Below are 13911 nucleotides of genomic sequence, written 5' to 3'. Positions count from 1 at the left end.
ACTACTTATCTACAGAATTGGACAGTTACCAGTGAATTCTAATCTTCTGGAACCTGGGGAAGCATGGTGCCTGATAGGCTCCCTTGAATGTGGCATATTTGAACCCCCATGTAGCTGCAAGTATTGGTAGGCTTGGCAACTGGACTCACTACCCGAAGGCATAAAAGCAATCACATTGAGGTTTCTTGAATTATAACTGCTTTGGGTCCTTTTGCTCATTCTGCCATTCCTAAGCTAGCACACAGGTACATTGTTCAACTAAAGAAAGAGAACACTTCTGAACTGTATGTCCCTGTTCAAATTATGTAGATTACTGTAATCACTGAGGGCCAGAACTCTCTGACATAAATTTTACATGGATGTTTCAGAGGAATTATTGAATCAGTGGCTTGCTTGGCCTGTTGCTGTGTTCATATTAAAGATTGTTTTATGCTTCAGCTTCAAATCGGGTTATTTTTTCCACAGTTCATCAATCGGAGAATCAGCATCACATGATTTCTTTTAATGATCCACCCTAAAACTTCAACTATCAAGGCAGGGTTTTTTTTTTTTGACTCCGTAATTCCAATCCTGCTCCAGGATGCCTGGACATTTTTCAATTCCAAAGTAGTGACAAATTTGTACACCCAGTCTATTGACCAAAGTTATACTCTAGTGAAATGTCTTTGTTTGCTGCAGAATGTTTCCAAATTGTGACAGAGAACATGGTGGAACGCATTCATTCCCAGTGTTGTACGGCGCACTTTCAATTATTTCATGTGGTATATTTGCTTCTCACTTGCATGGAGGAGAGACCTCACCAGGCTGGATGGCCCCGTGGTGTAAGTGACCAAGTGGATGGGATCCGAGTGTTCCTAACGCCTGTGTGCAGCTGACTTCTTATCAGTTTGAGAACTTGTCTCCCGTTCGTTAGATTAATTCTGAGTGCATTCTCTGTGAGAATGTAAAATGCACACGCGATTTCCCCCCCCCCTTTTTGATGCACTTTTTTTTTTCATTAGCAAATAAAACAATCCACTGATACCATGCTCGCTAATTTTATTTACTGTCTCTGTAATAAGCGCCACAGGGAAGTGGGCAGGGGGTGCTGAGCTGGTCCAATAATTATGTAATCTCTCTTCTTATCAGCCATTTAACCTGATTATCAATGTAATAACAAGTTAAAATTTTTTTTTTTTTTTCTCTCGTTTTCAAATTTCCTGAGTTCCAGGGTGTCTTGAGCAGTTAAATTAAGTACATTATTATGATTGTCTCTGTAATGGCTGACTGCTCTGCCACAGCAGGGGCTAATGACCTCCATAGGCACTGCTGGATATTCAGGTTCAATTTGATGTAACTGGTATTGACTTTGGTGGGGTGGAGGGGGGGGGGGGGGGGGTGAGAAGAAGAAGAAGGAAAAGCCTTTCCCCAAAGCAGACATTAGGTAGCATTGATTTCAGCTTTTACTGAGCAGTATCTTTATGTGGCAATGATATTTTCCTGGAAATTGCCGGTACAGCCATTAAATATCTCTCAGCCATTATCTCAACAATTGCGTCAGCAAGGTTGCATTTGCAAAGCAATAATGCCAGGTCTGAAGGGAGAAATAAACCTTTAAAAGCTGCTTTTTTATTGTTCTGGAGGAAGCAAAACTATGTTAATGAATTTCTTTTTATGGCTCCTGAAGCAATTTTTCTTTTTCCAGAAAATACTATCAGTAGCTTGATCACTGGCATTTTGCGCATGCCAGATGTGATTTATTGTGGTTTTCTTGGTTGTTTAATGTCTCGCTCCCTTTTTAACTGAACTCTTGTTTCTCTACATGTCGGTCACAGTCACTTAGCATGGTATTTTAAAGGTTCTTTTTATTTTCCTTTCCTTCCTTTACAGAGAGAGTTCCCAAAGTTCTTCACCTTCCGATCAAGAGACAAGGTAAAGTACATGGTGGAATTGGAATTCATATCATAGAATTCAGCAGTACAAAAGGAGACCATTTTGTTCCTGTTCTGGTTCTGAAAAAAACTATCCAATTGCCCCCATTATCCTACAAATATTTTCTTTTCCGGTATTTATCCAATTCTATTTTGAAAGTTAGATGAGCACTTGAAACGCTACAGCATACAAGGCTACGGACCAAGTGCTGGAAAATGGGATTGGAATAAACAGATGTTTAATGGCCAGCACAGGCATGGTGGGCCAAAGGGCCTCTTTTTGTGCTGTACAACTCTGACTATTATTGATTTTGCTTTCTACTACCCTTCCGCATTTAAAAAAAAAAAAAAAAAAAATACTTTGCAACTTCCCTCTGGTTCTTTTGCCAAATCTACTTAATGCCTTCAGGTCAGTACTGCGATAGCTGTCTTGCCAAGAGGAGGCTAGATTAGGTCAGAAATTATTACAAGGGCAGGAGAGGACTTGATGTAAAAACTGAGATCTGAATCAGTTTGGCAATTATTTGCAGGGAGGTGTGCACCTTGAGCACTGGCAGGCTCTCAACAGTGAATTGGAATATGAGCAGTTTGAAGGATTTGCATTGATCCTCCAAAAGAAATGGAAGGAGTAAAGCCTTGTATTGGCAGAGTGCCTTTCATGACTGTAGGAAATCCCAAATTGTTCAATACCTGTTTAGTACTTTTGAAGTATAGTCACTAATATAATGTATGGGATTTGGATGGGAAATGAGGAATCAAGACAGACAATGTTGGAAATACTGGCAAGCCAGGCAGCGCCTGTGGAGTGGGAAGTACTTGATATTTCAGGTTATTGACCTCTTATCAGTCAGACCTTTCTGACAAACGGTCTTCGACACGAAACATGTAAGCTGATCCCCTCTGCTCTCTGCCTTCCGTTTCTACTGTGCCTTAGTGCCGCTGTTCCTGAGTATCCAGGAAAGCCGTTTAGCACAACCTAACCAGCAGTTCATCCTTTGACATGGTAATTTTGTTTAGCCTCCAAGGTGGCTGGAGCAGCTTCATTGTTCTTGAAGATTTGACTGACATTTGCAGTTTTCCACGTGGAAAGTGTTAACATGGACGTTAATCAGAAATCAAGTGGTCAACAGTCTTTAGCCACTCCCAATTTTGTCAATACACAATGTTTTCAAAATCTACCACAAAATCTACCACAAAATGTCCTCCCTGCCCCTCAACACCCAAAGAGACCCAGTTGGGATGTTTGGCATAATTATCTTTCCAAGTAACTCTAGCAGTTTACAAAACCCATTGAAATTGCACAGGGCGTTGGGATGGCGGAATGAGTAACCAGTTTTAGAGGAGGGGTGATATTGGGATGAGCAGTAATTTCGTGCTGGAGAAGCAGAAGGCTCAGGTGGGATGTTTGGCTGGAATGTTATCATGAAATGAGCAAAAATATCAGAGTTTGCAGTTTGGGTTCTAGTAAATTAGTGCTTTGATAGTTATACCATGGTTTAGAGAAAAGGATCTGGAATAACAGATCCCATTATTTGAGAACACGTCATTTATAAACACATTTATTAATTCAAAACTAACATACATTGTGGTGTAAGGTTAGAACAGGAATAACGTAAATCACAACGCTATCTTGCTTGGGTCATTGTGCGGAGTCTACACGCTCTCCCCGTGTCTGCGTGGGTTTCCTCTCTCAAGTTCCGAAAGACGTGCTTATTAGGTGAGTTGGACATTCTGAGTTCTACCTCTGTGTACCCAAACAGGCACCGGAATGTGGCGATGAGGAGATTTTCACAATAACTTCATTGCGATGTTAATGTAAGCCTGCTTGTGACAATAATAAAGATTATTATAAGACCTAGCATAAAAATTGATCTATCAGGTGGCACAGTGGGGTGCGTAAGGGCGATTGAGTCTTTGCAAAATAGATTTTGTAATATTGGAGCTCCTGCGATACACCCTGCATTGTAAATAAATTATGAGGTGTAGGCTACCCACTCTGTTCATGCTGTTGGTTTTAGTACAGCATTAATGGTTTTAGAGCAGAGTGTGAAACTTTTATTTAAAGCACGTCATCCTGAGGATGGTAAATGTTAACTTGGAACTGTTGCAGCTTCATAAGCTGACTTATTTGTGGCTGGTGGAATTGTTTTTTCTACCAAACTGGCTGTGATTGAGATTTTAGAAAATTCTACGCTTGTTAGAATTTGAAAACATTTTGGATAATATGGTTACTCATTCAGTTTAAAATGCTTGAGAGTTTTGAAATGATGAAGAACAGCAATGTTTGAAGATACAATGGGTCAGCTCCTTGTCTTTCCCACCTGGGCATGCATTATTATTTAGACTGATCGTCAGGTGGAAAACTGGGAGCCAGTGGATAGCCAGCAACAAAGTGACGTGATTTTTATTCCTTTCATTTAAACAGAGGGAATATTAGGCAGAACCTGTTGTGGATATGTGATTTTCCTGTGTTTGCTTTTTCTGTTTTGCTGACGCTCCAGGCAGTATTTTAAGACTCGATGTTATAGACTGAAAATCTTAATTTACCAATAGCTGGGCTTTCCCCTTTTCATCAAGTGATGCACAGTAATTTTTAGAATTGGGCTCATCATCTTTAACAAGCCCAGAATTTAGTTAGGGGGCGACTGAAGAGGCTGGAGAATGAAGGCAAAGCAGGACAGAGCTGGTGGTGGGCTGTGTGTGAAGATGGCTTCTGCACTGTTGTTTACCCCGGAATCAAAACCTTCAATAATTAACACTTAATCATATGTTGGGGATAACTGGAAGTGGAGAGCCGATTGTGCAAGGCGCTCGGATGAAAAGGGCCATTCTCCACTTGACTGCCGTTTTTCGAGAATCCTACTGTGTGTTAAGCAATATCTATATTTGTTTCTTGTGTAATTTGGTTCAGGAAGAATTGCCCTTAGTGTCCAAAATTGCCCTTAGTGTTGGGTGGGGTTACTGGGTTATGGGGATAGGGTGGAGGTGTTGACCTTGGGTAGGGTGCTCTTTCCAAGAGCCGGTGCAGACTCGATGGGCCGAATGGCCTCCTGCACTGTAAATTCTATGATAATCTATGACACCCATGTGCCCATTCCCCAATTTTACAGTGTGATGGCATACATAGAACACACAGTGCAGAAGGAGGCCATTTGGCCCATCGAGTCTGCACCAACTTCCCTCACTTCCACCCTGTCCCCGTAACCCAATAACCCCTCCTAACCTTTTTGGACACTAAGGGCAACTTAACATAGCCAATCCACCTAACCTGCACGTCTTTGGACTGTGGGAGGAAACCGGAGCACCCGGAGGAAACCCACGCAGACACTGGGAGAACGTGCAGACTCCGCACAGACAGTGACCCAAGCCGGGAATCGAACCTGGGACCCTGGCACTGTGAAGCCACAGTGCTATCCACTTGTGCTACCGTGCTGCCCTCTGGTTAAAGGAACTGGTTTAATTCAGGTAAAGACGGTGATTGAGCTCATAGTTAGACATTGCTGCCCTGCAATCCAAATTACAGAAAACCAGTGCATGTGTTCAGTGTTCTGGTTTCAACAAGTCTTTCTGACCGCTCATTCCACCTGCCGACATAAGAAATACCTCACTATTTATTGCTGAATCCTCTTTCCGCAAAGGGATTCTAATGTATTGTCACTACATTTTAAAATCTTAAAGCAACGTGTTGTACCACTTTGTGGTAATTGGGTGTGAAGACCTGTGCGCTCTCTTGCCTTCCCTCTCTCGCCCTTGCCCTTTTGCCCATCCCTCCCCCTGTTTTGCCATTCTGCCCACCCCAACTCATTCCTCACCCTGGTCTCTCCTGCCACCCCCCCCCCTCTTTTGCTTTCTCCATTTCTTTGTTGTATCTGCAATCTGCATTAAAATGCTATATTTATTCTGTTTTAATGAATCTCTTAATTTTTTTTTCTTCCAGTTTCAGGAAGACAGGATTTACCGGCATCTGGAGCCTGCCCTGGCTTTCCAGCTGGAGCTAAATCGAATGCGTAATTTTGATCTTACCGCCATGCCATGTGCCAATCATAAAATGCACTTGTATTTGGGCGGAGCGAAGGTAGAAGCGGGTATTGAGGTGACCGACTATCGATTCTTTGTGCGAGCCATTATTCGGCACTCCGACTTAGTCACCAAGGTGGGTCAGCCTACAAGAACCCCTTGCATTTATATAACACCATTAAACATGTCCGAAAATGTTTCTCACAAATGTAAGAAAGAAAATTAATGCCAAACTAAAGAAGAGGTGATTAAAAAGCCCGCTCCAGAAGGTAGGTTTAAAGCAGGAGGTGGAGTGGTTGGAAAGGGATGAGGGTTGGAGTTCAAGCGAATGGAACCTGATTGGCTGAAAGCGTGGCTTTCACCGGTGTTGGTGAAGGAAGCAATGCACAGGAGGCCAGAGTCAAGAGAAACTGCAACAGCTGAGGTGACATCTCTGGAGTGGAGGAGATTGACGAAAAAGGCAAATATGAAGCATTTTAAACCAGGGGAATGAGAGTTTAAGCATATGTTAGATTGGGACCCTGTATGAATCAGCAAGAGAAAGGGTGATGAGTGAATGTGTTTTGGCATAGGACAGGATACAAATGGCAGAAATTTGGAAGAGTTGATATTTAGACCTGTATGGGTCGCCAATGCAGAAAAGCATTGGGGTATCGGGTCTGTAGATCATAGAATTATCGTAGAATTTACAGTGCAGAAGGAGGCCATTCGGCCCATCGAGTCTGCACTGGCTCTTGGAAAGAGCACCCTACCTATGACGAGAGATGGATGAGGGTTTCGGCAGCAGATGGGCTCAGGTGGGGTTGGATGTTAAATATGTTTTATGAAGATGAAAGCTGACAGTTTTGGTGACTGAGAGGATATAAGGTTGAAAACTCCACGCAGGATCGAATTGGAATGCTGGGTGATTCAGTCTGATATAGAGGCCAGGAAGGAGGGTGAATCATTGGAAAGGTACAGAATTCAAGATGTTTAACTGGATGAAATTATAGCTTGTATAAGGCTGGCTATAAGACAAAACAGTATGACTGTATAAAGGCAGTGGAGAAGTCGACTGAGGTGGTGGGGATGGTGGGTGTTGGCATTCATGTGAAAGATGGCTGCATTTCTAACCAAGGAGAAGCATGTATATAAAGTAAAAGTGCCAAGAATCAATTTTCTGGGGGAACAGGAGGATTGATGGTGCAGGGCTGGGAGAGAGCCATTGCTGGAGATATTCTGACTGAGATTTCATTGGTAAGAGTAGAACAAAGTGAGGGTAATTCACTGAGCTGGCAAAGGAGGAAAATTGTTGGTGGAGAACAATATGGTCAACTGTGTCAAATGTTATGCAGGGGACAATCCACAGAGGAATGATACACCAACTTCAAATGCTGTTTCTGACTTTGGTTGGGGCCATTTTAGTGCTGTGGCAGAGGTGGAAAATTGACTGGGAAGGTTCAAACTGAGAAAGATGGGCAGGGATTTGGGAATTAGGGAATTAACAGCTCGTTCAAGGATTTTGTAGATGAAAGACAATTAAAAAAATATTTTTTTTTTTTTTTAAAGAGTGCCCTATTCATTTTTTCCAATTAAGGGGCAATTTAGTGTGGTCAATCCACCGACTATCTTTGGGTTGTGGGGGCGGAACCCACGCAAGCACGGGGAGAATGTGCAAACTCCACACGGACAGTGACCCAGAGCTGGGATTGAATCTGGGACCTTGGGTGCTGTGAGGCAGCAGTGCTAACCACTGCGCCACCGTGCTGCACCTAGATGAAAGACAATTTGAAATGGGAGCAGTATTTTGCACAGACAGAGGAAACAAAAGGTTTTTTCGGGAAGAGGTAGGACGCTGTTGCCAATGTCCGTGTGAATGGGGGTCAAAGTGCAGGAGGGGGGTCTCGTTGACGAGATGAGGTCAGACGCAACATAAAGTGAGAAGGTAGAAGAATTGGAAGATGTGGATCAGGATGTAATTTAGCTTGGTGAAAAGCAGGAGAAATGTGTGACAGCTGAGTAGATAGTCCCAATCTTAGTGCCAATGAAATCCACGTCGGAAGTGAAAGTGGAAGGAGATAGGGATTTAAGGAGACCTTTGGTGGTTTTATTAAAAAACAAAACTGTCCAGGAGGTTTCTTGAGTAGTGGGCGATTTTAGCATAGGCGCCTGAGGCCTAACCACATTGGATGTCAGCTAGCCTGATCTGGGATGGCTGTGTAAGCCATTTATGTGGTAGATGAGCTCAGGTCTGCATCCCCTGAACTTAAGGGAGCATATCAAAAGGGAATGGCTGGGAGATCTTGTATGAAATTGTCAGCTAAATGCCAGGTGGGTAGGAGTTTGAAAGTTGAAGTTGTATGCAACTTGGAGCAACGATTTTGCCATGGATGGGTACAGAAGGAAGTGGGGTTGTGGACGTGGTCGGTGGAGTACCTGGCCATCAGGTCATGGACGGTGAGAGATCATGGGTGATGGTCCGTCAGTGACTCAGTCTGGAAGGGCCTCAAATCCTTAATGCATTTTTGCTCATTTAAGCTTCGAATAAACCCAATGTGCTTCTCCAATAGGAATCCATCATGAATTATTTTGTGCTCTGTAATATCGAGCATCACTCTACTATGCTAATGCACCTCCCAAGTCATTAAAACATTTTTTTACTGCCTTTTAATGTCATTTTTGATGGTCTATTTCACTTAATATAATTTTTCTCATAAATTGAAAAATCTCCCAGAAAAGTTGAACAAGCATAAAACTGTGCGAGCAGGTAACATTAATTAAAGTCCTGTGATGCTTCAAGCAATTTGATTCCAAAATGTACAACTTGAATTTAAGCGCTGCTGCCTCTTGATTTAAATTTTTTTTTACATAGCCAATGATTAAAAGTGACCTTAGTTTTGCTTTTCGATATGCAACTGGTTTAGTTATTTTCACAGTTAATTGAGAAAAATAGTGCTCTGTGCTGATTCTGTTCTTGCTTGTTTTTATATAATTCTGTTTGATTGTGGCCAACATATGGATTTTAATTGAATTGGTTTTGTTTTAATTTTCTGCTTTCCTTGGAGACTACATCCTTTTTTATTAATGTCAGTTTTCTCTGCTCCTTTTCTGAAGAATTTGATCCCTTAGTGCGCTTTCTCTATGCACATGCCAGTTATGTCCTCACATTAAATTGAGTGGACCTTAGTTTGAGTGTGTGCCTCAAAACCAAGTATCACTGGGAGATTTCACCACAAGGACATCATAGCCAAACTTGATACTGTCCACTCCACTATCCACATTTATACCTCTTGTGGCAGCTGAATGATAATCAGGAGAGGCAACCCTGAACCTTATTCAGCCCCTTGGATGTACCCGCTTCCAGATTAGATGAGCGAGCTTAGCTCATGCCGGGGAAGCGAGTCTTGGACTCAACTACTCATTGGATAGATTTGCTAAACCACTAAGAGGACCTGCCTATTTTTGTTTCCTCTGTCCTGCATCCGCCTGACTTAACACACAACTCGACACATCCTCGGCCTGCTTGACAAGTCACCAGCACTGCTGCCGGTAAATACCCAGTGGGACGTGCCTTTTGATCTCCTCTGTGCACTTGACTTCCCACTTCCTGCCAACCCTTTTATTCAGTGCTCTCCTGCTCCACGAATCTCCGACTGGGAGTAGAATTTAACAGAGCCACCCACCCGTGTCATTAGTATATGCTATTCGCAGGTTAATCACATTACGTCGCTAGCCATTCCATCCCAAATATCGATCCTGGCAAAGGTAGGAAATCTTTAGAGAGAGGGGAGCTATGTTTCGTGTGCTGCTCGTGATTTGAAAGTGTTTTCTGCTACTCCATTCCGTTGACCACCATGTTGAAGTACCACAAATACACCAAAATAAATTCTTTGACCAACGTTCCGCAGCAGCTAGAACTTGGTGTGAGGACTTTTGAAAAGTTGCTATCGTGCTACTGGAAAGAATTCTCACAGTTCTATTTTAGTATTCACATTTTGAAATAACATTGCAAACTTTTTTTTAATAAACATTTTATTGAGTTATTTTCTGGTATTATAACAACACAATAAACAATGTACATGAAACTATAAACATAGTGCAAAAGCCCTCTCCACCCCTTACAGGTCCCACCTTTATTAACCCCCTACTCTAAGCTAAACTAACCCCCCCCCCCCCCCCGCCCCCCCGGCCTTCTGCTGACGATTAATTTTCCGCGAAGAAGTCGACGAATGGTTGCCGGTTCCGGGCAAACCCTAACAGTGACCCTCTCAAGGCGAACTTGATTTTCTCCAAACAGAGAAAGCTAGCCATGTCTGATAGCCAGATCTCTGACTTCGGGGGCTTTGAGTCTCCAGGCTACCAGGGAAGCAAAGGCCAGAAAGGCCACTTTTTCCTCATGGATTCCGGGGTCTTCCGACACCCTGAAAATCGCTACCTCTGGACTCAGCGCCACCCTTGTTTTTAACACTGTGGACATGACATCTATAAACCCCTGCCAAAATCCCCTAAGCTTCGGACATGCCCAGAACATGTGGACATGGTTCGCTGGTCCTCCTGCACATTTTGCACACCTGTCTTTCACCTCAAAGAATCTGCTCATCCGGGCCACTTATGTGAGCCCGGTGAACGACCTTAAATTGTATCAGGCTGAGCCTGGCACATGTTGTGGATGCGTTGACTCTACCCATAGACCATCCTCTATCTCTCCTCCCAACTCCTCCTCCCACTTGCGCTTCAGCTCCTCGGTCTGCGTCTCCTCTGACCCCATAAGTTCCTTGTAAATGTCCAAGACGCTCCCTTTTCCTACCCACCTTCTGGAAACTACCCTGTCCTGAATCCCCCTTAGCGGTAGGAGCGGGAAGGTTGACACCTGTCTACGTAGGAAGTCCCACACCTGCAGATACCTGAATTTGTTGCCCCTCGCCAACCCAAACTTCTCCTCCAGCACCCTCATACTCGGAAAGCTCCCCTCTATAAACATATCCTCCATCCTCTCAATCCCTGCTCGCTGCCATATCCGGAACCCCCCATCCATACTTCCTGGGGCAAACCGGTGATTATTACAGATTGGGGACCAGACCGATGCTCCCTCTGCTCCCACATGTCTCATCCATTGCCCCCAGACTCTCAGGGCTGCCACCACCACGGGGCTGGTGGAGTACCGTGCCGGCGGGAACGGTGGAGGCTCAGTTACCAACGCCCCCAAGCTGGTGCCCTTGAATGAAACCGCCACCATACGCTCCCATGCTGACCCCTCCCCCACCACCCACTTTCTGATCATGGCTATATTCGCCGCCCAGTAATAGTTACTAAAATTTGGCAGCGCCAGCCCGCCCTCTCCCCGATTCCGCTCAAGCATTACCTTCCTTACCCACAGGGTCTTGCCCGTCCAAACAAAGCCTGAGATAACTTTGTTGACCCGTTTAAAAAAGGACCGCGGAATAAAGATGGGGTGACATTGAAACTCGAACAGGAATCTCAGGAGGACCATCATCTTCACCGGCTGCACCCTCCCAGCTAATGACAACGGGAGCGCGTCTCATCTCCGTAAATCATCCTTCATTTGGTCTACTAGCCGGGCCAGATTTAATTTATTCAGCCGGTCCCATTCCCACGCCACTTGAATGCCTAGCTGCTTTGAGACCCTTGAGCCTCTCTGAGCAATTGCCAACGGCTCTATAGTTAGCGCGAACAACAGTGGGGCGAAGGGGCATCCCTGTCTTGTCCCCCGGTGCAGTCTAAAATAGTCCGATGTTGTCCTATTCGTCCGTACACTTGCCACAGGAGCCTAATACAGCAACCTGACCCAGACAATAAAGCCCCGCCCAAATCCAAACCGTCCCAGTACCTCCCACAGATAATCCCATTCTACCCGATCAAAAGCCTTTTCTGCATCCATTGCGATCACTACCTCCACCTCCCTACCTTCCGGGGGCATCATGATCACATTTAACAACCTTCTTACATTGGCCACCAACTGCCTACCCTTAACAAACCCCGTCTGGTCCTCCCCAATAACGTCCGGAACACAATCCTCAATCCTGGAGGACAAAATTTTGGCCAGCAGTTTTGCGTCCACATTCAACAGGGATATCGGCCTGTAGGACCCACACAGCTCCGGGTTCTTGTCCCGCTTCAGAATCCGCGAAATCGTGACATCATCGGGGGCAGCACCCCTCTTTCCCTTGCCTCATTGAACATCCTCATCAACACTGGCCCCAATACCCCAGAGAACTTTTTATAAAACTCCACTGAGTACCCGCCCGGCCCCGGGGCTTTACCCGCCTGCATGGCCTTCAGACCCTCCACTATTCTTCCAACCCGATCATGGCCCCCAGCCCTTCTACCAGCTCTGCGTCCACCTTTGGGAAATTCATCCCCTCCAGCCCCGTAGGGGGTTCCGGCCTATTCAGCCTACTGTATAAATCCCTAAACGCCTTACTCACCCTGCTGAATCTCCAACCAGGTTCCCATCTCCGTCATTTACTTTCCCTATCTCCCTGGCTACCTCCCTCTTTCTAAGCTGCTGTGCAAGCATTCTGCTGGCCTTCTCTCCATACTCATAGACCGCCCCCCTCGCCTTTCTCAGCTGCTCCACCGCCCTTAACCTGTGGTTAACAAGCCGAACTCCGCCTGTAGCCTCCGCCGTTCCCTTAAAAGCCCTGCCTCTGGGGTCTCCACATACCTCCTATCGATCTGTAGTATCTCCTTAACCAGTCGGTCCGTCTCTGCCCTGTCCACCTTCTCCTTATGGGCCCGTATCTAGATCAGCTCCCCTCTGACCACCGCCTTCAGTGCTTCCTAGACCATGGCTGCTGAAATTACCCCAGTGTCGTTGACCTGCAGGTATTTCTGAATACATTTCCTCAGCCGCTCGCACACCCCTTCGCCAGCCAAAATTCCCACATCTTACCTCCAGTGTGGGCGCTGGTTACTGTCTTTACTAACCTGCAGGTCAACCCAGTGCGGAGCATGGTCTGAGATTGTGATCGCCGAGGACTCATTGTCCACCACCCCTGCCAGTAAGGCCCTGCTCAAAATGAAGAAATCGATCTGGGAGTACACTTTATGCACGTGTGAGTAGAAGGAGAACTCCTTCACCCTCGGCTGCCCAAATCTCCATGGATCCACCCCCCATATCTGCTCCATGAACCCTTTTAGTTCCTTTGCCATTTTTCGAGCTTGACCTGTCCAAGCCAGGTTCAATAACTATGTTGACGTCCCCTCCCATGACTAACCTGTGCGAGTCCAGGTCCGGTATCTTCCCCAGCAACCTCTTTATAAACTCCACATCATCCTAATTTGGCGCATACACATTTACTAATACCACCTGTACCCCCTCCAGTTTCCCACTGACTATAATGTACCGATCTTCCACATCTGAAACTATTTACCCGCCTCCAACACCACCCGCTTATTGATCAGGATCGCGACCCCTCTAGTCTTTGAATCCAGTCCCGAGTGAAAGACCTGACTGCCCCATACTTTCCTCAATCTAATCTGGTCAGTTACTCTAAGGTGCGTCTCCTGCAACATTACGACGTCTGCCTTCAGTCCCCTAAGATGCGCAAACACACGTGCCCTCTTCACCGGCCCATTTAACCCTCGAACATTCCAGGTGATCAGCCTAGTTGGGGGGCTCATTGCCCCCCCCCCCTCCCTCCATTTGCCGATCAGCCATCCTCTTTGTTTTTGGGCCGCCTCCAGCCCATGCTCTGCGCCTCCACCGGCCCGCCCCCAGGCAGCCTCCGCCCCCAACCTCCTCTCTGTCCCTTGGCCCAAGTCCCTCCCTCGTCAGCAGAACATTCACCCCCCCCCCCCCCCCCCAGTAACAGTACTCTGTAACCCAACCCACTTATACAAACCGAACACATGCACCCCACCCACTGCACTTCCGTGTGCTAGCCCGCCCAGCTAGCTTGGTGGCCCCCATCCCTGGCGCCAGATAGTCTCCCACCTATTGTTCCCTCCCCCCCACTCATACAAACATACTCCAACATCAAAC

The 13911-nt window shown here is 45.7% G+C and overlaps 1 protein-coding gene across 2 annotated transcripts in view; it reads left to right on the top strand.

Moving 5' to 3' along the window:
* Window positions 1-13911, top strand: part of acaca (acetyl-CoA carboxylase alpha) — a 363222-nt gene that overhangs the window by 145561 nt on the left and 203750 nt on the right. For both annotated transcript variants that reach the window (XM_072469570.1, XM_072469569.1), the window contains exons 35-36: window positions 1870-1911; window positions 5848-6063. In XM_072469570.1, coding sequence (XP_072325671.1) covers window positions 1870-1911; window positions 5848-6063 — 258 coding nt within the window. The remainder of the gene's footprint in view (window positions 1-1869; window positions 1912-5847; window positions 6064-13911) is intronic.

Source organism: Scyliorhinus torazame, chromosome 12 (assembly GCF_047496885.1).
Source record: "Scyliorhinus torazame isolate Kashiwa2021f chromosome 12, sScyTor2.1, whole genome shotgun sequence".
Taxonomy (NCBI): domain Eukaryota; kingdom Metazoa; phylum Chordata; class Chondrichthyes; order Carcharhiniformes; family Scyliorhinidae; genus Scyliorhinus; species Scyliorhinus torazame.
The sequence above is the reverse complement of the archived record's forward strand: the minus strand, read 5'-3'. Positions and strand labels throughout refer to the sequence as shown.